Source organism: Eubalaena glacialis, chromosome 3 (genome assembly GCF_028564815.1).
Source record: "Eubalaena glacialis isolate mEubGla1 chromosome 3, mEubGla1.1.hap2.+ XY, whole genome shotgun sequence".
NCBI classification, from domain to species: domain Eukaryota; kingdom Metazoa; phylum Chordata; class Mammalia; order Artiodactyla; family Balaenidae; genus Eubalaena; species Eubalaena glacialis.
The window spans coordinates 1,135,673-1,162,410 of NC_083718.1; the positions used below are offsets into that span (position 1 = coordinate 1,135,673).

At 62.2% G+C, this 26,738-nt stretch overlaps 3 protein-coding genes across 3 annotated transcripts; 2 read left to right on the plus strand and 1 right to left on the minus strand.

Annotated features, from left to right (window-relative positions):
- The first annotated feature begins 844 nt into the window (after positions 1–844).
- On the plus strand, positions 845–9,656 carry PTPN7 (protein tyrosine phosphatase non-receptor type 7). The gene is given in 11 exon segments (XM_061185233.1): positions 845–1,013; positions 1,015–1,094; positions 1,503–1,686; positions 1,974–2,058; positions 3,200–3,276; positions 4,400–4,537; positions 4,825–4,935; positions 5,571–5,728; positions 7,073–7,186; positions 7,991–8,131; positions 8,292–9,656. Coding segments are annotated over 10 exon segments (1,086 nt in total). The 5' UTR covers positions 845–968; the 3' UTR covers positions 8,085–8,131; positions 8,292–9,656.
- A 1,092-nt stretch (positions 9,657–10,748) lies between these two features.
- ARL8A (ADP ribosylation factor like GTPase 8A) lies at positions 10,749–19,160 on the plus strand. Its single transcript, XM_061185234.1, has 7 exons — positions 10,749–11,163; positions 15,382–15,462; positions 15,759–15,832; positions 16,942–17,035; positions 17,253–17,320; positions 17,566–17,636; positions 18,106–19,160. The coding sequence occupies exons 1-7, from the start codon at positions 11,041–11,043 to the stop codon at positions 18,153–18,155; spliced, it is 561 nt and encodes a 186-aa protein (XP_061041217.1). The 5' UTR covers positions 10,749–11,040; the 3' UTR covers positions 18,156–19,160.
- A 3,552-nt stretch (positions 19,161–22,712) lies between these two features.
- Positions 22,713–26,477, minus strand: GPR37L1 (G protein-coupled receptor 37 like 1). The gene is made up of 2 exons (XM_061185236.1): positions 25,845–26,477; positions 22,713–23,519 (listed from the first exon to the last, which is right to left on the minus strand). The coding sequence occupies exons 1-2, from the start codon at positions 26,475–26,477 to the stop codon at positions 22,713–22,715; spliced, it is 1,440 nt and encodes a 479-aa protein (XP_061041219.1).
- Positions 26,478–26,738: the final 261 nt, after the last annotated feature.

Genomic DNA, 26,738 nt, shown 5'->3' on the forward strand with positions numbered 1-26,738 from the left:
AGACAAGGGAGGGCGTCTCGGAGGGGGATGAGCAGGAGGGTGCCCAGGGCCACGGTGCCCGGCTGGGGCGTGGGTGCTGACCCCCTGATGTCCCCGAGGGGCGGGCAGGGCCCCGAAGGGAGAGGAGAGGTGGACGAGGCCCTCCTGCTGCGAGAGCCTCTCTGCCCACTCGGCGCCCGGCCCGCTCGGCCCCTGCGGGCGCGGTGACCCCACAGCCCCTCCCCGACTCGGCAGCTGGGACCCTGGTCTGGAAGATGGGGACTGTCCCCCAGAGGAGGGCCCCCCACCACCTCTGCGCCCCCTCTTGTGCCCCCAGCTGTTGCCTCCCCATATGCGCTGTCGCTCAAGGGCTTGGTGAGGCCATTTCCTGTGACGGTTACCGAGGCGGGCTGGGGGGGGATGGGCAGAGGAGGAAGGAAACACCCCCAGCCTCCCTCCTTGGACAGAGACCCCAGAAGCCAGGATGACCCTGGGGCTGGAAGTGCCAGCAGCCGGGCGAGGGTGCCGCTGGGCCAGCAGCCCACACGCCCGGGGCCCTGGCTGGCTCCAAGGCTGCAGGAGGCCTCTACCTTCTCGTCCAGAGGAGGCCCCCGTACACCCAGAGTGGGTGTGTGTGAGCCCTTCTTCCATCCAGAACCGCTATATTCCCCCCTCGCCCTCCCTGACCTGGCCTCCAGCGTAGGGCTGGGACAGCACCCCACCCCGCCCCCTCCCCCCGGATTCCTTCCTATCTTCACCCACAGTCTCTACCTTTCATCTTGCCCTTACTCTAAACACAGGCTGCCGCCTCCCGGGTGCCCCTGCAGAGATCCTGGCCTTCCCAGGGTGAAAACACCACCACTTCCTGGGGAACGGAAGACACCCCAGTGAAAACAGAGGTGCCAGAGGGCAGAAAGCCGGCCTGGGCCAGGCAGCCAGAGGTCAAAGCTCATGGCCGAGTGAGCCTCCCCTGGGCCCAGCCCCCCAGCATGGTCCAGGCCTGCGGGGGGCACTCCAGAGCACAGCCGCCAGCCACCCGTTCCCCTGAGGGCAGCCATGACCCAGCTTCCACCTGACCAGGCGCCAGCCAAGAAGCACGTGCGCCTGCAGGAGAGGTGAGACCTTTTCCGGGAGGGGCTTCCCTCCTGCGGGACCCTCACCACCTCTCCAGGAAAAGGAAACCAGATGTGCTCATTTGCATGTCATTTGCATGCCCTTTACCTGTCTGGGGCACAAGCTCTGCGTCAGCCTCGCACCTGCGCCCCAAGCCCCAGGTCGGGTTGAGCACCCCTGGAGGGGGCCGGGGCCTCCAGGCCTGGATACGGGTCGGAGCTTTAGGGGCCGGGCTGGGAACAGGAAGTGGGGGCAGCAGCTCTGGCTGACAAGGGGCGGGGGTGCACAGGGCCCGGGCCTCTGGGGCAAGGGGAGACAAGGAGCCGCCCCCCAGAGGTGTCTGTAACAATCATAACTGTCAGAGGCTGACCGCGCGTGGGCTCACGGGGCACTGGCCGTCTGTGCTGCAGGCGCGGCTCCAATGTGGCTCTGATGCTGGACGTACGGTCCCTGGGGGCCGTGGAGCCCATCTGCTCGGTGCGCACGCCCCAGGAGGTCACCCTGCACTTTCTGCGCACAGCCGGGCACCCCCTCACCCGCCGGGCCCTGCAGCACCAGCCACCCAGCCCCAAGCAGCTGGAAGAGGAATTCTTGGTAAGAACGTGGGGTCCCCTCCGCATCACTGCCCTTCTGAATCAGGAGAGCCAGCTGGCACCACTCTACCCTGGCCTGCAGGCCTGTCCCCTTTGGGCCCTTGGGAGAGAGAACCCCGGGGTCTCCAGGAAGGAACCCACCCAGGCTCCCTCCTCTGCCCTCCGCCACATCTAGACCTGCGTCCTGATGCCAGGAGGGAACAGCTGGGTCCCAGATCTACTAGGAAAGGTGGAGGGAGAGGAGGCTGGAAGGGGGTTGGCTGTTCACTTGCTTCCTCCCCCCGCCAGAAGATCCCCTCAAACTTTGTCAGCCCTGAAGACCTGGATATTCCTGGCCATGCCTCCAAGGACCGATACAAGACCATCTTGCCAAGTAAGGACTGCGGCAGGGGCCTGGGGCTGGAGGCGTTCAGAAGGCAAAACACAGCCTCAGCCAGGAGAGAGCTGCCGTCCGCAGAGGCTCTTCTTCCGGTGGAGGAAGGCCCACACCCGGGCCTGGCTGGGGAAGGGGAGCCGTAACCACAACCAGCATGAGGATAGGACGGCACTGCTCAGTGTGACCCCAGGAAGTCAGGCTATGGTGTTCTTATCCCCATTTTACAAATGAGGAAACCAAGTCACAGAGAAGTTGTGTAACCTGCTGGAGGTCACACAGCCAGTTGCACCAAACCTCCTTCCTCCTCTTCTTCCCACGTGGGAAAGGGCCCACACAGGTCTGCGGGGTGAGAGGTCCCGTCAGGATGGCTCCCCGAGAGGGGGCTGGAGGATCTCAGGTGGAGGCAGCGAGGAGGCTGCAGATGGGGGTCCCGGGGTCAGCACCTCCTGTATTTCAGAGGCAGGCACAGGCCCTCTGAGCACGAGGCCCGGGGACACTCTCCCCCTCCCGCTCTGCTCAGAGCAGCCTTATCTGGCCAGGCCACCTCCAGGAACCCCCAGTCTGGAGGCCACAGCCCTCTGCCTGCCTGGGCCAGTCCAGGGGCTGTTAGCGCTCACGGAAGGGGGGACTGCCCTGCTCCTGGCCCCGAGGCACCCTCCGTCCAGACCAGCTGGCCCTGGGGAGCCTGCTTCTTCATCCGGCTTGGACTGCAGCTGGAGAAAGGCCCCCTTAGACGGCCAGGCTGACTCGCCCTGGGGGTGGAATGAAGCCTCAGGTCCAGTCCGGCCTCTCAGGAGACAACATCTCTTTTTCCATTTGTATCGCTATGACCCTGTTCTGCGCCTCACTGATCTCCAGACTAGAATGTCGTTCAGTAGCGGCCCTCTCCTCGCTTGTCCATCCTGCCCAGCACCAGCCAGGGAACCTTCCCAGTTACTTCTTTGACCATGGCCCACTGTTGGTCAGGAACATTCTGTGGCTCCCTTCTGCGTGCATATGAAATAATGCCATAGGTATCGGCCACCTGCTATTCGCAGGTGCCGTGACAAGCACAGGACTCTCCTCTCTCTGGCCCTGCGTGAGTTAGCTTCGCTGGTCACCTTTTGACCTGTGGCCTCTGCTGATTTTTACTTCCTAGACCCCCAGAGCCGCGTCTGTCTGGGCCGGGCGCAGAGCCAGGAGGACGGAGATTACATCAACGCCAACTACATCCGGGTGAGTCGCCGGCGGGGAAGGGGGGCTGTGTCCAGAGAACCCCCAGGACACCGCCCAGCACGGCTGGTGGTTCGGGCACCTGGTGTCCCAGCTCCGACCCACGGCTGCCACGGCCCTTCCGAGCCAAGCCGGCGCAAACAGGCCAGGACGCCAGGCGGGAGCACAGAGCAGACGTCAGACGCCGGAAGGAAGACCCCGGTCTCCCTGGCGCACCCCGTCCTGCGGCCCCTGCCAGCCTCACAGCGCCGAGGGCGGCTTGGGCCAGGCCCAGCCTGAGGCTCCCAGGTCTGCACGGAAGGTGCAGCGCCAACTGGGGGCGCTCGGCCGGCTCCCTTCCCTCTGGCCTTCGCTGCTCCAGGCAGCCCCTCCTTCGTGGAGACGGCTTCAGTCAAGGAACCGGGAGGCGGGGAGGCCAGGTGGGCTCCATCCCCAGCGTCAGCCCGCAGGGGTGGGAGGCGGCAGGTGCAGACTGCGCCCTCTAGCGGCTCAGAGTGGGTGGGACCGCGGCCGGGGCGCCCCGGTGAATAGCCCGCAGCCGGGGCCGCCTGCGGGGGAAACGCGGCCCGGTGAATGGGGGGGTCTGGATTTCACCGTCCCTTGAGGAGCAAGAAGCTGAGGATCCTGAAGGGGAGAGGAAAGGCTGGCAGGAGTGTGCTACGCCTCGCTGCTAAATACACAAAGTAGCATGTAAAAGGGAAACATCCGCTCAACAAATACTGAACTGCTTTCTTCGCCTTTTGCGCTAGTATTCAATAGAAAGCAGCGGGGGAGGAAGGGAACATTCACAGAGGCCCTGAAAGATGCTAGACTCAACCCAACACACTTCGTAGAGTCTGGTCTGCACCACGTGCTGCTGGATGGCCATTACACCCCGTTTACAGACCAGAAGCTGGGAAACTCGCTCTCGGCTGCACAGGCAGTGAGCAGAACAGGGGTTGGAACCGGGTGTTCTCACTCAGAGCCCGTGTCGTGTCCACCATGTGGCGTCTGGTGTGTGTGTCTGTGACGTGTGTGTCCGGGCTGCACGGTCCCTGGCTGCAGCCTGAGCCCAGCACCTGCAGGTCTGGCCGCCCCAGGGCCGCGGCCTCACCGCCTACCCTTCCCTGGCCTCCTCCACCTGCAGGGATACGGTGGGAAGGACAAGGCCTACATTGCCACCCAGGGCCCTATGCCCAACACCGTGTCAGACTTCTGGGAGATGGTGTGGCAGGAGGAGACGTCCCTCATCGTCATGCTGACTCAGCTCCGAGAGGGCAAGGAGGTAGGAGGCTGAGGCGCAGTCCCTGGCGAACCCAGACGGACAGGCTGCACCCACCTCCGCAGCACCCACCCCTGCTGGGGCAGCTCGGGGCAGGGGCCTCCCCTGGGAGCTGAGGACACCTGTCAGTTACTGAGACACGTGGCAGGGAGGCCATCCCCAGCCAGAAGCAGGGGTCGGGGGGCACTTTATCGGCAGGTGTCAAGTTCAGGACAGCCCAGCCCTCGCAGCGGGGTCCCCGCTCCCATCTCTGCCGCCCTGGCCCCTGACTCCTAGCTCCCGTCCCCCAGAAGTGTGTCCACTACTGGCCCACGGAGGAGGAGACCTACGGGCCCTTCCGCATCCATGTCCAGGACGTGAGAGAGAGCCCGGAATACACCGTGAGGCAGCTCACCATCCAGGTACCGCCCTCTGGTCCACAGGGAAGTCGGGCCACCCTCACTCTCTGGAACTTCCCTGGGAGTCACAGGTCTACTCAGGGAAACCCGCTTGAACACACATGTAAAGAGCTGCTTGGGACCAGAAGAGGGATGTGGGTGCCGCCCTCAGGGAGCCTCTAGTCCAGTAGGGCAGCGCCAACGATCCATGTGGGAACCGCCAGGAAGGCCCAGCGGTCTGTGCCAAACACCCGGAGGAGGGGGCGGGGTCCTGGAGTCACTGCTGGAGGAACCGCGGGCCGTTTGACAAGATGCTTAATAACTTGTAAAAGTGTCTAAAAACGCTTCTGTTATTGTGTAGCGTCTTCTGCTCTCCAAAGCGTTTCTCTGTCTTCCGAGCATCATGGCCCCATTTTCAAGGTGAAGAAAGTGAGGTCAAGGGACTCACCCAAAGTCACGTGCTGGCTGGAGGCAGAGCCAGGACTTGAACTTGGGTCTTTCCGCGCTCCCCAGAGAGTGTCCGAGGAGGGAGCGGTGGAGCACAGTGAGCTGGACAAGGCTGGCGTCTTCTGCTCGGGTCACTCCAGCCCCAGCACCAGAGAAGAGGACGGGCGGTGCCCTCGTCCTGTCCCCTGTTCTCACGCTTTGTCCCCACCCAGCACCAGGAAGAGTGCCGGTCAGTGAAGCACATCCTCTTCTCGGCCTGGCCTGACCACCAGACCCCAGAATCGGCTGGGCCCCTGCTGCGCCTGGTGGCCGAGGTGGAGGACAGCCCAGAGACAGCTGCCAACACTGGGCCCGTCGTGGTCCACTGCAGGTATGTGCCCCCTCCCCCGGAAGCCCTTCCTCCCCACTGGGCCCCTCCTGGGAAGGAGTCTAAGCAGAGCAGGGCCAGGCAGGTCCAGGTCTTACTTGGACAGGAATCTCTAGGTCATCCAGCAAGTGCTCTGTCCTTTCCTCTGGCTGCACAACCTGGACGTGTGGGCTGGACACCCAGGCACAGTCCAGAGAGGCAGCTCCCAGTCTGCTGAGGCAGGAGACGAACATGATCCCCGCTGTCAGGAAACGCATTTATTCACTCATGAATGTTTACTGAAAACCTGGTATTGCCAGGCACAGTGTTAGATGCTTAAGGAGACAGCTGTGAACAAGACAGTTTGGTTTCTGCCAAGTTTTATGGTCTGGTGGGAAAGACAGCCAATGAAACGAACAGGACGCAGCATGATGAGAACATAATGGGGAGTGGGGGGCGGGGCACAGAACGAAGTCGCCCAACGCAGACTTTGGCCAGAGAACGTCTTCCAGAATAAATGACCTCTAAGCCAAGCTAAGACCTGAAAGGTGAATTAGCCAAGCGAAGATGGTGGGGGCGGGGGGAAGCATGCCAGGCAGATGGAGCAGCGCGTGCAAAGGCCCAGAGGTGCAGTTTAGAGACGGACATGACGCTGGGAGCAGAGCCAGCGAGTAGGGGCCGGATGTCACACGGGAAGGGGGCAGGGATGAAAAAGCCTGGAAGCTAAGTGACGAGGGGCCTCACGGGACTGGCTCGGAAAACTGGATTTGCCAGTTACAAAGAATACTTAGGCCACAGGGTAAGAAGTGGACTGGGGTGGAGTCGGGGGTGATGCAGGGGACAGACTTAAAATAAGGAAAGCATTTGGGATGCACATTCCAACTAGAACACAGCGGCCAAAAGCACAGGCAGAGGGGTCTGGAAGCCCCTCCCGCAGGTGCACCCAGACACGGTGCTGGGAGGTCAGGGGCTCACAGGGGAAGACTTCCTGAGGAAGGGAGGAAGTCAAGGGCACGACAGAGCACAGGGGACAGGACTGTGGGCAGGACCGAGTCGGGCAAGGGCGCCGAGCACCAGCAGCTGTGAGGACGCGTCATGGTTAGGGGAGGACGTTCCACGGGGTCATCCAGCCCAGCGTGGGCCCTGTCAGCAGGAAGCGGCTGTCCCCCACTGAGCAGGAGAGAGCTCCTCAAAACGTGCACAGGACCCGAGGGCGACCTGGACCGGCTTTAGGGTGAGGCCAGTGAGGGATGCAGACGCCTCCGTGGCCGCCCCCGACCCCGTGGAGGCACCCCTACTTCCCTTCTGTTCCCCACCCACCCGGCCCCCTGTGACCTCCCCGCCCCCTCCCTGGACCCCTGGACCCAGCGCAGGGATCGGCCGGACTGGCTGCTTCATCGCCACCCGCATCGGCTGCCAACAGCTGAAGGCCCTCGGGGAAGTGGACATTCTGGGCATCGTGTGCCAGCTGCGGCTGGACAGGTGGGTCTGCGGCCTGAGCGGGGCACTTCACCACCAGGCACTTCCTGTGGGAAAGGAAGGGGCCCCTTTCACTTAAAGAGCTATTCTTTTGCAGCTCACACCCTGGCGAGAATCTCTATCTAGAATCTAGAATTTTAGCTCTCTGGCGGGGGGCGGGGGGGTGGCAGAGGTGGGGCGCCTAGAGTTAAATAGGCCACCCTATGGATTTACCCGAGCTTTCAATCTCTTCTGTTTTTTGTCTCTGTTTTTCCAAATTCCCTCCTCAGGGGAAAGGTGGGGGGAAAGAGTATGGTTGGTTCTAGAAACTAGGCGGCCATAGGCGATGCACAGAAGCTCACTGGATTTGGAGACAGAGGACCAGGGTGCATCTCACTGAGCTGTCACCGTGTCTCCCTGGGTCCCCATTTCTTTATCTAGAGAGAAACAATGGCCCTTTCCCCAGAGAGCTGCCGTAAGGAACGCGTTAACGGATGTGAAAGCATTTGGGGAACACGAGCGCCTACTATACACATACATAGAATTATTACCTCTAAGGTTACTGGGAAGAGGAAATCTTGGGGCTCAGGAATGTTCCTGGCCCAGCCTGGGGACTCAGGGGCTGGTTCTGCCCCAGGAGCTGAGGGGTCAGAGAAGACCCCTGCCCGCGTGGGCCCCTCCTACCCCCCACCCCGGGCTGGGGAGGGTGCAGCGGGAGGAATCCGCTGCAGAGAGGATGCACCTGGAAGGAGGAGCCGACAGGCCTTCGGGAAGGTCAGGCTCTCCCCTCCGGACCGCTGTTCACGGCCTGCGCACCTCTCCCCGCAGGGGGGGCATGATCCAGACCGCGGAGCAGTACCGGTTCCTGCACCACACCTTGGCCTTGTACGCCGCCCAGCTGCCAGAGGAGCCCAGCCCCTGACCCTGGCACCGTCCCCCGCCCATGGCCGCTTCCCTGGGCCTGGGAAGGTGGGTTTGGGAAAGTGGGCCTTGTGACCTGGGGAACCCCCTGGGTGGGCATGGGAACAGGGTGCCCCTCGGGGTGTGTCTGGGGTCACGGGAAGCTGGACGGTGAGGACAGGGCTAGGCACTGGCTCTTCAGCACTGCCCACTCCCCTGCTCCCTGCAGAGGCCCCCAGTGGACACCAGGGGCAACCCCCCATGTCCCTCCGAGCTTACAGCTGGCAGCTGACCTTTACAACAGAGCTGGGGAAGAGGCCTGGGCATCCTGGTCCCTGAAATGCCGTGTGAGCCTCAGTCTCTTCCTCGGACATGGTCATCAGGTGCTTTACTGCCACCAGGGGAGAACAACCAGAGGGGCACCTAGAAGCCACTCCAGCTGTACCCCCTTCCTGGGGCGAGACAGTGACCCCAAGATCAACCCCCACCCTGGCCCAGCCCGAGAACAGGCCAATGACCTGAGCTGGGAAAAGCCTGGTGCTACCTTGGCCAAGTCCTCAGCATCCTAGCAGGGACTCTGCCTCTTCACCCACATCTGTGAGGCTGGACACCCCCCAAAGAGAGCAAGGACCAGACTACCCCTGTGCCCACACGAGTGTCCGGGGAGCAGGCTATGGAGGTGACCTGGTGGGACAGTTGAAATCTCTAGAAGAGGGAAAGTGTGCGGACCCCTTGGAGGCCCAGACAGCTGCCCCTGCCTCCGTAACTGCCGGCCACCCACCCCAGCTACTCTCCAGGGAGGCCCAGCATCCTCTGCCTGCCTTCGGACCCCAGAAGGGACTCCGAGTACCCAGGGAGGACACAAGAGATGAGCAAGGAGCCGAGAGCACTGCCTGACTTTAGATAAGCAGCCCTGCCATGGCCTCCTCCCCGCAGAGCACGCCTGGACGGCTGGCTGTTGCCATGAGCGATCCAGGTTAAAGCACCTACATGGACCCAGGGGCTCAGGCTGAACCCGGACCCCCCATAGTCTACCCCGGAGAGCTAACTCTCCTCCACACCTCACATCCACATGATGTCCAGGGCCCCCCAGATCTATCTCAGGGCTGACCACCACACCCCAGGGAGGCGTCCAAATCCTTCGTCCTTGAATCCGAGATGGGCTGCCCATGGGGAGGAAGGCAGGCACCATCTTTCCAGGTGCTTGGCCCCTGGGGGCTGCCTTTGCCGGGGCCAGTTCTCCGAGGAAGCCCCCAAGGAGCTGGGTCCCAGAGAAGAGCTGGCCTTTCCCTCAGCGCTTCTGGAAAACGTGCAGCGTTGGAACCGAGGGTGACTTCCTTAATGCTTCTGCTGGTCCTCCTTCCTCACCGCCTGGGAATGGGCTCACCCCCTCCTGAAGCTTTCCTGCCCTATGAGAGGCACTCCCGGTGCCCGTGGCGCTGGGTGCGGGGACATCAGGCGCCTGGTCCTCCCTGAGCTCAGACCCCACAGGAGGAAAGCCACCACACGGGTGGCAGGCTCCCCTCCCTGGGCGCTGTTGCCCCAACCCTGTCCCAGAGCTTGAGGACAGGCTCTGAAGAGTGACCAGGTGGGAAAATAAAGACTTCTCAGATGATTGAGTCATTCCTTCTTTCCCTCTTCTTCTCAGGCCTCTGGAGCCTCTTTACATCAATAGAGAGAGTAAGAATCCACAGACCAGGAACAGGCTGCATCTTTACCCCAGGACGTGCACTTTTACAGCCCTTCCAGGGACACATGAAACAAAGTGACACTGGAGTCAGTCTGGGAAACGGGCAGAGGTGTTCCTTAGGCACTAGAGAGGGACTCACAAAGGGCAAAGACTAGAAAGACCATGTAAGTTAATAACTTAATAACCCAGGATATTGCGCAGAGCCAGGACTTTGTGATTCCTCCACTTTGGCAACTGATCATTCGGGGTCATCTCGGCTGGGCTTGGCAGATATGGTTGACATTGAAACTTTATGCACCTTTGACTAAAACCACAGACGCCACGTGAGTGCCTGTGGAGGCCAAATAGGAAGGCACGCCCAAAGCGGGGTGTGGGCTCAGGGGGTCCAGCAGCCCCGAGGTTGGGTCCTCCCAGGACCAGCATCTCCGCAAGCCCCACACCTCCTACCGCCAGCTCTCCTGAAGAAAACTTTGGTTTTTACCAAAACAGGCCAACTTTTTTCATTTGCCACAAACCTCCCTCACGGGAACCCCCCCCCCCCCAGGACTCTCTCTGTTTAGTATCATGGTGGTCCCAGAAAAAGTCACTTTGGGCCAGAGGCTTCCTAAGCAAGTGGTCCTGGTACCTCGTGGTTAACAAGGCCTCACAGGTGGATGTTCCCTTCCACTGGGGCTCCGGTACCCAGAGATGCTCAGAGGCAAGGACTCAGGGAACAAAAGATCTTAGAGACATCGTCCCCGCGTCCTGGGAAGCCACGGACCACCCTCCTCCACCCTGGAAATGTTCCCGCTCAACGGGGCCCTCGCCCACCTCGGGCCCACCGCCCTGTAAGAAGGAAGCGGGTGCCAATCGGGGCACGGCAACCCGGGAAGGCGAAAAACAATCGGAGCTCTTTCCCCAAGTGCCCCTAGCGCACAGCAGCCCGGCCCGCCCCGAAGCCCGCGGGCGCCCCGCCCAGCGCACCCGCAGCCCGGCCCGCCCGGCCCGGCCAGGAGGAGCGCGCTCGCTCGGGGGCGAGCAGGGCCGGCGGCCGCGCGGGCGGAGGAAGAGGACGAGGAGGAGGACGACTGCGAGGAGGACGGCGACCGGGAGGAGAAGGACGCGCGGAGGCCACACCCATCGGCGCGCCGATCCGGCAGCGAGTCGTCGGCGGCCGCGCGCTCCAGCCGAGCTTCCGCCCGCACCGAGTCCGGAGCCGGGCCGCACCGGGGAGGGGCCGCTCCGGCCGCAGCGCGAGGGCACGAGGGGCGGCGGGAGGCCGGCACCGGGCGCGGCCGGCGCAGCGACCATGATCGCTTTGTTCAACAAGCTGCTGGACTGGTTCAAGGCCCTGTTCTGGAAGGAGGAGATGGAGCTCACGCTGGTCGGGCTGCAGTACTCGGGCAAGACCACCTTCGTCAACGTGATCGCGGTACGGGGCGCCAGCCGGCCGGGCCTCAGGTCCCCGCCGCGCCCAGCGGAGCGGGTCGCCGCCTGGCGTGGCCGGCACGGCTGGCGCCGGCGCGGAGGCGCGGGCCCGGGCGCGCGGGGCCTAGCACGGCCCTGGGGACCCGGCGGCGCGCGCCCGGGCCGGGATGGCACGGCCGGGCGCAGGGGCGGGGGACGAGGGGACGCGGCCCGGGCCCCAGGACCGGCGGCGCCGAGGGTGTCACGAGGCCAGAGGGACCGCCGCCGGCGGAGACGGGCCTCCTCCGGCACCCGCACCCTGGCGCATGACGGGGCGAAAGTGCAGGGCCTGCCCGTGCGGCGCGCGGAGGGTCGCAGGACGGATGCCCGCGAGGCTGGGGGAGGGGGCCCGGGCCGGCCCGGCCCCACCCCGGGGGGTTAACCCCTCCTGGCCGGAAGAGGAAGCCCCGGTGCTATTGATGGGGGATGGGGGGGGAGGGATCCCTGGGGGGAGTGGAATCAGCAGAGGCCCTGGGCTCCAGCCCAGACTCCTTTTCCACGGGGAACCTCTCCCCGACCGTGGCGTCCAGCTGGGGGTCCGTGGAGGATGCACTGCATCTGGCATCCTAAAGGGAGCTCGGAGTCCCCGCCTGGCCCGGAAGTTGCAGGGCAGGAGGGGGTGCTTCGGACCCAGAGGATGAGTTGGAGGTGGAGGGGCAGGTCCACTCTGGGGACACAGGGAGAGTGGCTCTGAGGGCTTTGGGTCATCAAGACCGAGGTGGGCAAGTGTAAGCCTTTCAGCGCCAGGGCAGTGGTGGGGAGGAGTTAAAATCTGCCTCAAAAAAAGGGGAAGATGAGCTCTCTGGGTGTTTGAGCTGAGCTGCAGTAGTGGCTGCGGCCTGCATTTCTGAGAGGGCTGGGCTGGGCATGTGGGGCTGAGGAAGGCTTGGGCAGAGCTGAGGTGTCCGGGGACCCGGCCCTCGTCCGCAGACGGGGGTTTCTGAGAGCTGTGGGGCAGCCGTACATGACAGGGGTCAGCAGAGAAGTGTGACCTGCCAGCCTGGGTACCTCCCCTGCCTGCATCCTGCCCACCCTCGAAGAGAAGGGTGGAGGGAGACTGGGGGGCAGGTACCCCATGATGGCATGTTTGGGCACTAGCTTCCTTTCCCAAACATGTTTGCGATGACCTCTGCCCAGGGGCTCCTGGCCGCTCACCCAGCAGGACAGGCTCTTCGGGCCCAGGCTGGGTTTGTTGGCACGATGGTTCCTGGGCTCCTGTCTGCCCAGACTCTGGCCCTTGGTCGCAGTCCCCTGGTTAGACCTGGCGTTGACTTGGGCTCCAAAAGCAGGAGCGCAACGCCTGGCCTCGGGTCCTGCGGGCCTGTGGCTTAGCTCCGAGGTGCCGAGATCTGGGAGCTGTCTCCAGGGTGAGGCCGAGAGGGGACCAGTCGGTGCCGCTGCTGCTCTCGTGGCTCAGCCTGGGCATCACCTCTGGCCCCCAGGGAGTCTCTCCTCCTGGAGCGTTTACAAAGCTGTGTTCCTAGGCGGGGATCTACAGGAACCCAGGCGGTTCCGTGTCCTGGTCGTGTCCAGAGAATGGGATGCTCTGGCAGGTCAGAAATGGAATCCAAGAGTCACAGGTTTCACTGCCAGGGTCAGGAGTTTCTGAGGGGTGCAGCGAGGGCTCCCCTCCCCTAGCTGGGCCTTCATCTTTATGACATAAATTTGCCACCTCAACTCACACATCCTAAAAGTGCAGCCTGGATTTCCCTAGAAAGAGGCTTCTCCAGAACACCCATCCTTTGTGGGCTGCAGTGGGAGTGCCCGAGTCTGGGTGAGTCCAGAGTTCTCAGCTCCTCCAGGGCCACAGCATTTCCGCCCACCAGTGTATGATCACAGTGGAGTGTCTTTCAGAAAGAAATGAAGAGTCAGGACCCCGGGCTCTGTCCCATGCCCACCACTGACCTTCTGAATCCCCTTTGCCTCTTCTTTTGGCCTTTCTTTGTCTCCGCTTTTACCCATTTGGTTTTTTCCTACTCATTCTATGAGTCCGACTGTAAATAAAAATTGAGCTTACGTGTAAGCTGCTCAGCGGGCTAATGTGAGCTGGGAAACATCACAAAGAGACTCTCCAGTGCACCTGAGAACCCAAAACTCACTTTCTGAGTTCTGAAAAAGTTGTGCTGCCAGAAAGTAGGAGATGTTTTGCCCGAGGGAAACAAGAGGACCATTTTCAAATACTTCCAAGTGTAAAAGACTGTCCAATGGAAGAGCTAGTTTTGGGGTAGACTTGGGAAGATGGATTTTTGACTCATTATAAAGCACTTTGGAGTGTTGGAGCTGACCCAGGAGGGATGAGCCAGAGGGCATTCAAGTCTGAGCCAGGGGTTCCACCGGATGACTTTAGGGTTCCTGCTGACCTTGAATGAGGAGCTTGTGAGATCTGAGGCCTTAGCCGGGAAATGAAGTTGTGACTGGTTCCAGCTTAGCTCTGATTCACAGCTGAACTGGAAATACTGGGGCCGGGGAGCCTGGCTCCCTGAGGGTCCTCCTGGAACCCGCCTTTGTCCAGGATCACATTCTGCCAGGCTAGGCTTTTCATTTCTATGGGAGCCTGTGAATGTTCTGGGTTGCCAAAGAGCAATGATGGTTCCTCATGTATGGAAACCATTTCCAAGCACTTTGTGAGCCCTATTTGCCAATTGTTAGGAAACCAAAACCCTTTTCTGCCATTTCACAGAAGGAAACCCTGAGGCCCAGAGAGGTCCAAGTGTCTTGTCCAAGCTCCTCCACGATGAGTGACAAACAAGAGCTGGGCTTCCTTCCTCAGGCTCCATGTTCTTCACCTGCCCGGTTGGGGATGGAGTGGGCTTGGGTCCAGTGGGTGCCCCATTCCACCTGCACCCTGCTGGGATTTGTGGAGTTAAACCATACATGGTTCTCCCTACTTAGCCAAAAGCAAAACCTCCTCAGGGCACTACCTTTTCCTCACGTTTCCTCACTTTTAGAGGCTCTTGGACCCTTTTGATATCCGATAAAAATCAGAGACCCTTTCCCCAGAGGCGTGTACATACAAAGAAAAATGTGCACATACAGGTTGTGTGCACTTTCAGGGGGTCTCCAAAGCCCCTCTTTGGCCTCCAGGTTAGGAACCCTCAGCCATCTTATCTTGAGCATCAGTCTTGGGCATTCAGTCCTCACATCCGAGGGACTTGGTGAACGAGCTCAGGTGATTCCTGAATATAAAAGGGAATCAATCCGTCTCATTCGGGGGGGAGGTCTTCATTCAGACTCACAGGCTCTGAATGAGAAAACATCGTGTCCTACACTTTGGCCGATGGTCAGAGCCCCTGACCACTTTGTGTGGCCTTAGGCAAATTACTCCTCCCACCTGGTAGAAGACAATGACATCGTAACAGAACAAGGCTGTCCCCTCAGGTTCAAGGTTAAGTAAGCCCCATCTCCTTCAGCCTGCGTCTGGGAGAGAAGCAGAGGTGTCCTACATGTGAACGTGGAGATGACCTTGGGCGGAGTTTGGTCTGGCCTTAATAGAAGCCTGTGGCTAGTTTAGAACAATCTAGAGATCTTAGAGACAATTTAGAGGGGAGACGTGAGAATTGTTAGAATTTGAAAGTGGGTTATGGGAAACGGAATTACGGTTAACTGCTACTTACTGGGTGAACATTCACCAATGTCAGTGTAGACGTGGCTCCTCTCCCGAGAGCGCTCAGTCTAGTCGGGGTGCACGGTGAGGAGTACCCATCCTACAAATGGGTACAGTACAAAGAAACCCAGAAGTTGCTTGCTGCGCATTGCATTTGGGGCGTGGCTGACTTACCGACCCTCAGTTTGATGTGAACATTTACTACCGCGTGAAAGTGTAAACCTAGATTGTTTAACATGACCTGCTCCACCGGAAGCTAGATACAGAAAGGGGGCTCTGGTCCAACCGAAAGGTGGGTTAGACCTCAGGAAGGACTTTCTCCATCCTGGTTGAGCCACTTTGAGGGGCCTCTTTGTCACAGGGGAGCTCGGGTGTGAGGTGGACACCGGGCTTGGTCATGGTCCGTCTTGCTTGAAAGCAGGGGGCGCGCGGGAGCTGCCCGGGACCCCGGGGCGCCTGAGAGGCTCCGGCCTGGCCTCTGCTTCATTCCCGCAGCCTTTTGGTCCGTGGCCGCCGCGGACAGCGCATCTGGGTCCTGGCGATTTTTGCCCCTTTTCCAATTCTGACTCTTCCTTCCAGTCGGGACAGTTCAATGAGGACATGATCCCCACCGTGGGCTTCAACATGCGCAAGATCACCAAAGGGAACGTGACCATCAAGGTGCGCAGCCGAGCTGGCCCCTGGGCGCAAGCCTGCGGCCGCAGAGGATGTGTGTGCGTGTGTGCACATGTGCGCGTGTGTGCACGTGTCTGTATGTGTCGGGCCCCCAGAGGAGAAGCTAGAGGAAAGCAGAGGCTTGGGTCCGACCGGATAGTTGGGGAAAGAGCTCAGGTAGGCTTAGGAGTCAGGGACGTAGAGAGAGAAGGAATTCCGGTGGGGCAGGCGGGGGGCACGTGGGAGCCGGGATGGATTGGGGGCCTGCCTGCTGCTGACACCCGCTCACCTCTCTTTCTCAGCTCTGGGACATCGGGGGACAGCCCCGCTTCCGCAGCATGTGGGAGCGCTACTGCCGAGGAGTGAGCGCCATCGTGTAAGTGCGCAGCAGGGCCGTGGTTGTTAGCAGGTGACTCACACCTGTGTGCAGCTGCCTTTGCTTTGACAGACGCTCTGGGCGCCCACCGGCCAGTCTGAGAACCAGAGGACTGACCACTTCATGCTGAAGCATCTGTGTGTCCCTCCTCATCTCCCTGCCTACCCCCAACCCAGACTCACCCCTATCCTGAATTTTGTGTGATTTAGTGGTTCATTCCCTTGCTTTTTTTTTTCCTTTCATTGTTGGCCGTGCCACACAGCTTGTGGGATCTTAGTTCCCCAACCAGGGATTGACCCCAGGTCCTTGGCAGTGAGCGCCGAGTGCTAACCACTGGACCGCCAGGGAATTCTCTCCCTTGCTTTTTAAAAATAATTTTATCCTACGTATATATGTGCCCAAACAAAAGATCATTTAGCTTTCGTTGTTTTAAATCGGATTTTTAAATTTAAATTTTTATGTATTTTTATTTTTTTATACAGTTTTTAAAGGTGACACTCCATTTACAGTTATATCAAAATATTGGCTCTATTCCCCGTGTTGTAAAGTACATTTCTGTAGCCTATCTTACACCCAGTAACCAGATATTTTTTTATTATTCTTATTATTTAAAAAAAATTTTTGGCAGCATAGCATGCAGGATCTTAGTTCCCAGACCAGTGAAGCAACCCTTGCCCCCTGCAGTGGAAGCTCCGAGTCCTAACCACTGGACCGCCAGGGAAGTCCCCAACCTGATTTTTTAAAAAGCATTTTGATGCAGGAAAGTCTTCTGGGGCTTCCTTTGCTGTTTTCACCCCCTTGTCTAGCCAGCCCTGCCCTGAGAACATAAGCGGGTCACTCTGGGAAGGACTTAGGACTAATCCTATGGGGCCCAGCGCTGCCACGGGAGCAGCAGCTTCTCCAGGGGTCTGGGGGATGGGACAAGGGCAGGCCCCAGCGGCCCCTGCAGGTTCTCACTCCCATCCATTCAGAAGACATTCTCAGAGCACCTGCCTGAGCCGTCCCAGGTGGCGTGGAGACCCCGGGTGATGAGCCAGAGCTGCTGCAGCTCCTTCCCCCCCAACCCCGCAGCCTGTGGTGTCAGCTTGTCCCCACCTGCCGCCCCCCAGGTACATGGTGGATGCCGCTGACCAAGAGAAGATTGAGGCCTCCAAGAATGAACTCCACAACCTACTGGACAAGCCCCAGCTGCAGGGCATCCCGGTCAGCCCCGAGTGGAGTGGGAGGGTTAGGGGCTCGCCGGGAAGGCCCAGGGACCGCTGGGGGCAGGTGGGGGTAAACACTGCTGGCGACAGGGGGTGGAGAGCAGGGGGAGGGAGGGGTGCGGAGGCAACGGGGCGGGCTGCGGAAGCCAGCCCCCCTCCCGGGGCAGCCTGGCCGTGGCTGCCCTGGACCGAGCCCTGCCCTCCCTTCTCGGCAGGTCCTAGTCCTGGGCAACAAGCGAGACCTCCCGGGAGCCTTGGATGAGAAGGAGCTGATCGAGAAAATGTGAGTTGGCGACTCTTCCCTGTCCTTCCTCCCTGCTCCCCAGACTCCCAGGCGCCAGAGCGGAGGGCTTGTTGTTGCTCTCGGTGCCCACCGCTTGGTGGCGCTAGAGCGCGCCTGCCCGAGCCCCGCCCTTCGCCCCCATCCCCCTCCCCGTCCCTCCATCCCCGACCGCCCCCGCGCCCGGTCCCTGGACCCCAGCCCCTTGCTCAGTGGCAGCCTCAGCAGACAGCTCTGGTCTCCTGCAGGAATCTGTCTGCCATCCAGGACCGAGAGATCTGCTGCTACTCCATCTCCTGCAAAGAAAAGGACAACATCGGTGGGTCTGGGGGCGTCGCTGCGCTCGCGGGGAGGGGGCAGGAGGGGAAGGCAGCCGGTGGCTCTCTCCTTGGAGCCCAGAGCGCCGTGGCTCTCCTGGGCAGGACAGGCAGCGGGAAGCCCCGATCCTGAGCATCACCCCCGCTCTGCCGTCAACTGATGTGTGATCTTGGGCAAATCCCCTCTCCTTGGGGCTCACTCCCCGCCTGTGACATCGCAGGGTCGGACCCTTCTGGTCTGAGGGACTCGTCCTGTGGCTCCGTCTCTTTCACCGCAGCCAGATGCCCTTGCACCCTTCAGGGGCTGTTCGGAGCTTGACAGCTGGAAGCTGGGCTTGTGATGCTCTTAGGGTTGACCCTAGCTGCAGCGCGCCCCCTCTCCCCCCCCCCCGCCCCCCCGCCGCCAGGTGTATGCTCTACCCTCAGGAGAACCAGCCCTGAAGCCCTGTAACCTCCTCTCTTGCCCCGCAGACATCACCCTACAGTGGCTTATCCAGCACTCAAAGTCACGGAGAAGCTGAGACTCCGGCCCCGCCCCCTCGGACCAGGGACCGCCCTCCGGATCTGAAGCCGAGCTCCCTCCCCCTCCCCCCGCCGCCCCCCCAAGCCCACCCCTCCTTACTTGGTGTGGGGAGGGGCCCTCTGGGGGTCCCAGAGTCCTGTTCTGCTGAGGTTTGAACTCCCGATTTTATTGTAAAATAAATTGCTCCCCTCCGGTCCCCTAACCTCCCCCCTCCCCTCTCCCTTTGTCTCTCCGCCGCCCTGCTTCCCTCCCCTCTGCAGCCCCGCCCCACAGCCCCGCCTCCTCTCCTGTCCCGCTCCCTGCTTCCCTTTCCCACACTCTTCTGTTATTGTCCTGTGTGTACAGTATATATATGTATATATATTTTAATTTTTTAATTTAAGCAAAGACTAAAATCAACCATTTGATGCTGCAGGGGCCAGTCAGGATCTGGGAGGGGGCGGTCTGGAGAGAAGGAGAATAGCGGGGTTAGCTGGGGCCGGTTCAGATCAGGAAAGGTAAGGCTGGCACAGGGGCAGGTACCAGCCCAGGCACGGGTGGCCGTCCCCACGTCCCGTTTGTCTCCACTTCCCAGTCTGGCCTGTCTCCGCAGTGTTTGAATGTCACAGGCTGACGGGAGCTTCCAGAGACGCCCTTCTCTGCCCCCAGCCTCAGCATGGCCACCAGGCGCACCCAGGCGCCGGAGACCGGGGGCGACGGGGCAGGAGGCCAGCGCCCTAGCAGCCCCTCCCGCCTGTTCCTGGCTCCCAGCTCCGGGCCCTCACCTCCACGGGCCACCTCATTTTCTGTTCTCATTTTGCAGAGTTGCACAAGGAGAGAACTCAGCATGGGGGGTTGGTTCTTTGGGTTTTGTGTTCTGTTTGTTTAATTTAATGATTTGTAAAGTGATGTCCCTCTTCCTTTTCTACACTTTTCAGCTCATATTTAACCTCTGTTTGGAAAATGATTCTCGTAACTGTACATTTTTTTGCCTCCTAACAAGAATAAATGACAATTTTGTGTTGGGGGGGGTGCGCGGTGCGGGTTTTTTTTCTGTCCACAGCCCGGCAGGCTGGGGACTCTGGTCCCCGACCCTGGGCGCACCCAGCCAAAGGGAGGCACGCGCTCGCCCGGGCGCACAATGGCCCTTTACAGAGCAGCCCCCGCGAGCGTGCCGGCTCCTGCCCTGCCGCCTCCTCCTCTAGTCGGACTTTCCTGTGTCCCCAGCTCTGAGGCAGCAGCTGCCAGGGGAATGGAGGGGGTCTGTGTCGGGAACTGCCCGGCTGCACCCGGTGTGTGCGGGACGGAGCCTGCTTCCTGGGAGTCTCTCCAGGCCCCCACCTGCAGCCAGAGTTGGCGGAGCCGGTGAATTGTCCTGGGCGGTGCGGGGGCAGTGCCGGGCCTGCAGAGCCCACGGCTTACCACCCTTGGCTGCTCCTCTGTTGGTGTCCAGGCTGCTGGTTTCCCGGGAGAAGCCGTGCCCTCCCTTCCCTGCCCACCCCCGGCCCCTCCCAGCCCACTCCACCCCTAGAGCTGGTCCCCTCTGCCCGCAGCCGTGGCCTCGGAGGCTTGCGCCCTGCTTCCCAAATCCGGGGCCATCTTGACCCACTTTTACAGTAAGCCCCGCCCCCTGGGCTCCCCTCAGCCCGGAGATGGAGCGGCCCTGCGGAAGGCTCCACCCCTTCTCGCCGCACCTCTGCAGGGAGGAGGCCACTTCCACGGTCCTGGGAGCAGGGCCTGCCCTGGTGGCTCTGAGCTCGCCGGCCCTTCCTTGGTGCGTCCTCTTGGAGCCTCCTTCTGGTCATCAGAACCGCAGGGAGGAGTGGCCTGCCTGGAGAGGGCTTCCCCACTGCCGGGGAGTTTGAGGAGAGAAAGCAGATGGAATTTGGCGAAGGGAGCTAGATGACTTTAGGTTCCTTCCAACCCCTAAAGAATAGGACACGTGCCCCCTGGTCGAGGAGGTCGAAGCTGGGGCCGGGCTGTCCCCTGGGCTCTCCTGGCTGCTGAGGTGGCTGGAGATGCCATGGCCTGGGAGGCTGGGACAGGACCAACAGGCAGTGGTCTGGCGAGCAGGATGGGGAGTTTCAGGGATGACCTGCCTTTCTCTCCTCCTGCCTCCTGCGTCCTCTGACGAGATAAGACAGGATGGGCTGGTCACCAGCAAGCAGGCATCCTTCTGCCCCAGTGCCTGCACCCAGCGCACACAGCAGGTGCTTCGCAGGACAGACTGTGTGTATATGTACACCATCATGGGGGGCCCTTTGCACTGCCTGGCCAAGCCTGCTCTGCAGTTCTGGAGGATTGAACCCCCAAAGGGAGGGAGGGAAGGAAGGTGCCAGGCATCAGGCATCGTGCCGGGAGCTTTATGTATCTTGTCTCATTCAATGACTCCAGGCCTCTGTGAGGGGGCGTTATTCCTGTTTAACTGATGGGGTCCAGTAACTGCGTCCAGTACGGCCCAAGGGAGGCAATTCTCAGTGCAAGGTGCACGTGCTGACGGGGTCAGGGGGGCTCAGTGGGTTGGCCCGCCTCCCACCTGGCTGACATCAGGGCTCAGGGTTGGTCCCCTAAAGACCCAGCTCAAGTCCACTGCCCACCACTGCCAGCCTGCCCCCACACCCCAAGCCCAGGACCCCTAAGCAACAAATGCTGCATTGTTCCCCCAGCTGGCCTAGCCGGAGAGACAGTGGCTCTTTCCCAAGGCCCGCTGGCCTGCTGACTAATCCTGCAAGCCACTCACGTTGGCGGGGCCCAGGGCAGCGGTGGTGGCAGGGCCTCGGAGCCGCAGGGAGGGGCAGGGGCCCCTTTGTGGCAGAGCCCCCAAACAGGATGCGGCGGTGCCCCCTCCTCGCCCCCCGCCTCCCATCCTCGGCCTGCGCGTCCTGCCTTCACCCTGGCCCCCCTCCTCCATCCCATAGGAGGCTGCTGGTGCATCTGGGACTGGGGCTGGGGTGGGGGGAGAGAGGAAGTCAGGGGGAGGGATGCAGAGGGAAGGGCCCTGGTCACCTCAGCACTGCAAGCCTGCCCTTGGTCTCCTCTCCAGCCTGCTCCCCCCACCGTCTTAAGTTGCTGCAGACAGAGCTGGGGGCTTTGGTCACTGTGGCAGCGGTCGGCCGAGAAATGGGTGGGTGTCTCTCCAGCACAAAGAGTGTGCGCCCAGCAGCGCCATCACCTAGCAACGGCCTCCCTCTCTCTTGGCATCACCCGTCCTGGGGGTGGGTGCCAGGGAGAGAGAACAAGGCCATTAAGATCCGCAGGAGTGGGGGAAGGAGGCTTGGGTCTGGGGCTGAAGCCAGTGGGTATGGGTGGGGTGGCCAGAGGAGAATGGAGCCCAGGGCACCGGGCAATGCCTGTGCCTCCCCGGTCCTGCCCTGGGGACCCTCCCCGGCCCTGCTCAGGTGATCCAGGCAGAGTTGGCAGCAGGAACTCCGCGGGACCCCGAGCTGCGCTTCAGATGGGAAGGGTGGGCTTGTGGGGCGGAGAGTGTGGTCTGTGGCCTAGGCCAAGGTGTCCCTTTGGTTGACCTCATGCCAACTTCGCTGGGCCCAGACGGGGCTAAGGGGCCTCTGGAAGGGCCCCCTGGGCGGAGGGGGGGGACCAGAGAGAGGAAAGAAGGCTCTGTGGGGCTGTTGATGGAGCTCTGGCTGCCGGGAAGGGGGCGGGGTAGGGGCGGGCGGGGTGCAGGCAGCTGGGCCGTCTGTAGGCTAAACAGTCTGTTCTAAGAAGCCAAACAAGAGCAGCTCTCAGAGTCAGAGAGGCTGGAAGCCCCCCAGGCTGCTGGTTGCCCTCGAATGGGGGCTTTGTGGGGAGGGAGGAACAGCGGCGGGGCTCCAGGGGAGATAAGCTTGCAGCCTTCTACTTCCCAGGGACGACTGGGCTCAGGCCAGCCTGAGGACACAGTGCCCCAGCTCCCAAGCCCTTCCGTCCACTCTGCCCTCAAAGCCACAGGGCCCCAGGCTGGACAGGACACCAGCCACAGGCCAGGAAGGGCTAAAGGTAGCCAGGACGGCAAAGCCCAGGTGCATCTGGGCACTGCCAGGATCTGGCACAAGAAAGGCCCGTGGGCACAGGGGTAGTTCTACCTAGTTTATTGTTTTCCAAGAAGGGTCTTCTACGGGGGAGCACCTGACCGGGATTGGGGGGGGTGGACAGGGCAACCAGGGTACGTCAGAGAAGGAGGAGGACAGAGAGAGAAATGCTCCTGGAGAAGAGACGGCACCTGGAGGAGGCTTCCAGGGCTGGGCCCATCCTGTGCAGAGAAGAGCCCGGTTGCTGGCCCCCAAGGCCCCCGTCCAGGATGGGCGATGCCGAGAGGGGCAAAGTATAGTGTAGTCGGGCTCCAGATGGAGAGGGGAGAGTGAGGCTGGGACCAGGTGAGGTTCTGGCTCCCAGCCGGTGGGATGGAGAGTTTCTGGGCAGCTCTGAGGACCTGGAGGATCACCGCCCCCCAGCAAGAGGACGGGCGGGCCGGCCCCCGAGAAGGGGCTCGGCCAGGGGGCTCCGACATACCCAGACCCCAGCCAGGGGAACCGAGTCCATCTCTGGACAGAGCTCCCCCTGCCACGGCCGGCCAGCCTCAGCAGGGCGTGCCCAGGGCCAGGAGCGGTGGCGCCTCCCGGGGCTTGTGGAAGTAGACAGAGGCGGACAGCCCCGTCTGGAGCTTGGCATCAGGGCCGTCGGTGGCCGCCGCCCCGCCGCAGCCCTCGCAGCAACAGCAGCAGCAACAGTCCAGGAACGCGCGGCCCAGCGGCCGGCACACGCACAGGAGGAGCACGGGCGTGACGGCGGCCTTGAGGAAGGTGGCGAACTGGCCCACCAGGCCCAGGAGGTCCAGGGTCTGGCGGGTGAGCGTGGCCGAGAGGTAGGCGGCCACGACGCTGCACACGTTCTCGGGGAGGGTGCAGAGGGCGTAGACGGCGGTCAGGCCCACCACGGTGCTGCTGAGCTGGCCCTCGCGCTGCTCCTGCTGGCCCGGCCGGCACTCTGGCTTTCTGCCGGGCGGGCCCCACACCCGCCACGTCACCAGCTGGCAGGTGACCGTGAAGAGGACGGGCAGGCAGAAGTAGCAGCCGAAGGACCACCACATTCGGGCGTTCTGGTAGGTCAAGACCAGCGAGTAGAGCGACTCAGGCAGGCGGGCCGAGGGCTTCATGACGCACGCGTCCACAGGGCCCGCAGCGGGGCCAGGCTCCTGCACCAGCTGCCAGAGCAGGAGCTCGGGCACAGCCAGCGTCATGGAGCCCACCCAGATGACCGCCAGCTTGGCCAGGATGGACGGGCACGGCTCGATGGGCCTGGCCTTGGGCAGGGTGCTGGTGGCCACGTGGAAGCGGTCAATGCCCAGGGCGCAGAGGCTGAAGGTGGTGACGCCTAGAGAGGAGACCTGCAGGGGGGCGTGGTGGGGGGAGAGGCGGGGGTCAGCCCCAGGCAACCGAGGGGCTGGCTCAGACTGGAAGTGCACGGCAGGCGTGGGAAGGACGGTGGTGGCACCGCCATTCAGGGGCGTTTCAGATCTCACGGCCAGCGTCTGACGGGACAAACCGGGCTCAGGCGGGACCAGGGCCTTGGTGGACGGCAGAGCTGAGGTTCCCCTGCAGGCCGCCCGACTCCCGCCGCCCGCTGCCTTGCCTCTGGGCCCAGGGACGAGCGACCTGGGCCCTACAGCCCCTTGTGCTCCTGAGACTTTGGGAAATCATCTCTGAGGACAAACATGGACAGAGACGTAGGGCTCCTGGGCCTGCCGGGTCCTTGGATGGCCTCACCCACCACGTCCATGGGGGGAGTGGCCTTGGGGGGCGCAGGGCACACACTCTCCCGCCCTCCTCGCCCTGCCCAGAGAGGCCCAGGGCCAGCCCGAGTGGGGAAGCATCCCTTCCAGGCAGGCCTGTGCCCACCTCCCCGCAGGCAGCTCACAGAGCACACAGGAAAACCACCCTGTGAGCAGAGAGGAAGCCAGAGCAGCAGGGAAGAAAGTGCCAGAGAGAAGTGACGGGGCTGGGGGGTACTCCCAGCTCAGATGATGTCTGGGCACACTCAGGGCTGTGCTCAGTTCCCCCTCCGTCCAAGCACTCCCCTCTCCAGCTGGCTCCCACCCCCTCTCCAGGCAGGCCCCAGGCCAGGGCTCAGGCAAAACAACACGCCCTCTCCTTTCCTGCATCTCAAAAATGGCCCCAAGCTGTATTTAGCTGCCTCCTGCTCCCTCCTGGGGTCTCCTGGGGCCTCCCTACAAAAGGGTGCTGGGCGGTGCATTTGTCCCTCCACTCTCACCCGTCACCCCAGCCTCCAGGGAGGGCTCAGGGGTCACCTCTGTCCTCCAGGCCGTGGAGGGGGTTAGGCGGCAGCCTGCGTATCAGGTGTGTTGGGAGCCACAGTCGGGCAGGGGGCAGGGCCGGGCTCTCCTCGGCCACCAGCTCCATGCAGACAAGCGCTCACAGGGGTCTTAGACCTTTCCCAGTAAAATCCACCACGTACTGAATTATTTCAGTTCGAAGCCCTTTGTAGACGTCACACATGTGAGCCTTCAGGGACTCACTCAGCTATGGTGATGGCGGTCAGCCCCGACTCACAGAGGGGGAAGCAGAGGTTTGGGCAGGTTAAGTGGCTAACCACGGCCACTCAGCAGAGCCCGGGCTCTGACCCAGTCTGCCCCGTTCCAAGGCCCTGGGTCCGACCTCCCACAGCTCTCCTGGGCTCTGAGCGCCAGGTCACTAAGATGCAAGGGCTGTCCCCTGCCGGAGGGCCTCTTTCAGGGCTGAGCAACTTTGGGCCACCGTTAGGTGGTCTCCCTGGGTTGGGAAGGACAGGAAAGGGCTGTACCACCCGCTGAGCCTCAGAGAGTCCGTCCGGATATGAAACCATCGCTAGGTCACGGGATGGGGGCAGAGCTGGGAATAGGACAGTGTCCAGACGCTGATCCTGATTCCTTCCCCACCCAGGCCGGCTGCCCGCTCACTCAGCATCTCCCATTCTCTCGGGAGGAAAGCAGCCTTTGGGGGGAGGGAGGCCACAGTCACCCCAGTGCTCATTATTCCTCCTCCCACCACGTAAGCAACATGCAAAAGGCTGCAGGCTGATTTCCTGTTCCTAGGCAGACATGTTGGCCTTGCTGTGTCCCACGTAAATGCACACATATTGGTGTATTTTTGCACTGTTTTGATTAAGCTGTATCCGTGTGATCTACACATCTATCAACACCCACGTGCTCAGCCCAGCGTGGAAGTTCCCAGGGGTGGGGCCAGTGGTCACCTTGGAGCCGCAGCTGGAGGGCCAACTGGTCTACCCTCTGGTCAGGAGACAGTGAAATGGGAGAGGAGCTGTGACCTGCCCAGGGACACCCCAATATGCCAGGGACAGAAGCTGACACTAGAGCCCCAGCTTTAGCTCCAGCCCCAGAACCAGGTGTCGCCTTCCAGAGGATGGAGGAGGCAGCTGATGGTGATGGCGGCGGCGAGGGTCGCAGTGAGGGAGGGTCTTTCCTTCCTTCCGTGTTTGCACTCCCGGGAGTGGATACAGACTTGACCCCAGGGCCCTGACACCCGCCTGCTCGCTCGGGTACCTGAGAGCTCCCAGGAGCCAATCCTGCATTTGTCTTGGGGGAGAAGCAGCGAGACAGAGCCCCAGGCCTGCGGGGCCTCGCGCACCCTCGCAGCCCACATCCGGCAGCGCCCCCCCACCCAACCCCGTGGGCTCTAGCGGGACACACACTCACCTCCACGAAGGGCACAGCCCGGCAAGACACGTCACCCAGCAGCCTCTGCTTGGTGATCTCGTGGAAGATGATGACAGGGAGACAGAAGAAGAGGACCAGAAAGTCCCAGAGGGCCAGGCTGGCGAGGATGGAGTTCCAGGCGCTCTTCAGGTAGTAGCTGTGCCACACGATGCACATGACTGCCAGGTTGCCCACGATGCCCACGGCAAACAGCAGCAGGGCCAGGAGCAGCACGGTGTAGGCCCCGTAGGAGCTCTCCGTCACCGGGTACAGGGGGTTCTGGATCTGCAGCCGCCGGCCCGGCGTCCCCGTCGTGTTGCCCCGAGGCTCCTGCCGGCTGCCCCCAGGGACCACAGCCCAGTCCGGGTGGGCGCTGGCGGCCACCTGGGGCTCGGTGGGCTGCGGCCCGGTGGGGCGGATGGGCCGGGGGTACTCAGCCCACTCCTCGGGCACATACTGCTGCACCCCCTTGGCCTCCTCCTCCTCCTCGGTGCCACGCCTGGACCGGCTCGGCTGCTCCTGGGTCGCGGCCTGTCGACCGCCCCGGCGCAGGGGGACGCCCCCGGGGACCCTGCCGGGACCCGCCGCTAACGCCACGGCGAGAGAGATGGCCAGAGGCCACGGCCACCGCATGGCCGGATGAGCGGCAGTGGCTGCCCACGAGCGGAGGCGAGGCCGGACCGAGTGCGGGGCCGACTCGACGGGCAGCTGGCCGGTGGGCCCGCCCCCATCGGGCGTCTGGCATTGCCAGCCGGCTCCAGCACCCCCCTCCATCCCCACCCCTCAGCCACCAGGCAGGGCAGGGCTGGGCCCTCTGCTGGACACAGGGCGCTCTGTGCCATCCGCAGGACACGCCTCCCCGGGCCCCCGGGCAGCAGCGCTCAGACCTGTGGG

Coding starts and splice junctions, on each gene's coding strand:
- ARL8A (XM_061185234.1), top strand. CDS start 11,041: ATGATCGCTTTGTTCAACAAGCTGCTGGACTGGTTCAAGGCCCTGTTC. Junction 17,036..17,252: donor CCCAGCTGCAGGGCATCCCG/GTCAGCCCCGAG, acceptor CCTTCTCGGCAG/GTCCTAGTCCTGGGCAACAA. Junction 17,321..17,565: donor AAGGAGCTGATCGAGAAAAT/GTGAGTTGGCGA, acceptor GGTCTCCTGCAG/GAATCTGTCTGCCATCCAGG.
- GPR37L1 (XM_061185236.1), bottom strand. CDS start 26,477: ATGCGGTGGCCGTGGCCTCTGGCCATCTCTCTCGCCGTGGCGTTAGCG. Junction 23,520..25,844: donor GGGCTGTGCCCTTCGTGGAG/GTGAGTGTGTGT, acceptor GCCCCCCTGCAG/GTCTCCTCTCTAGGCGTCAC.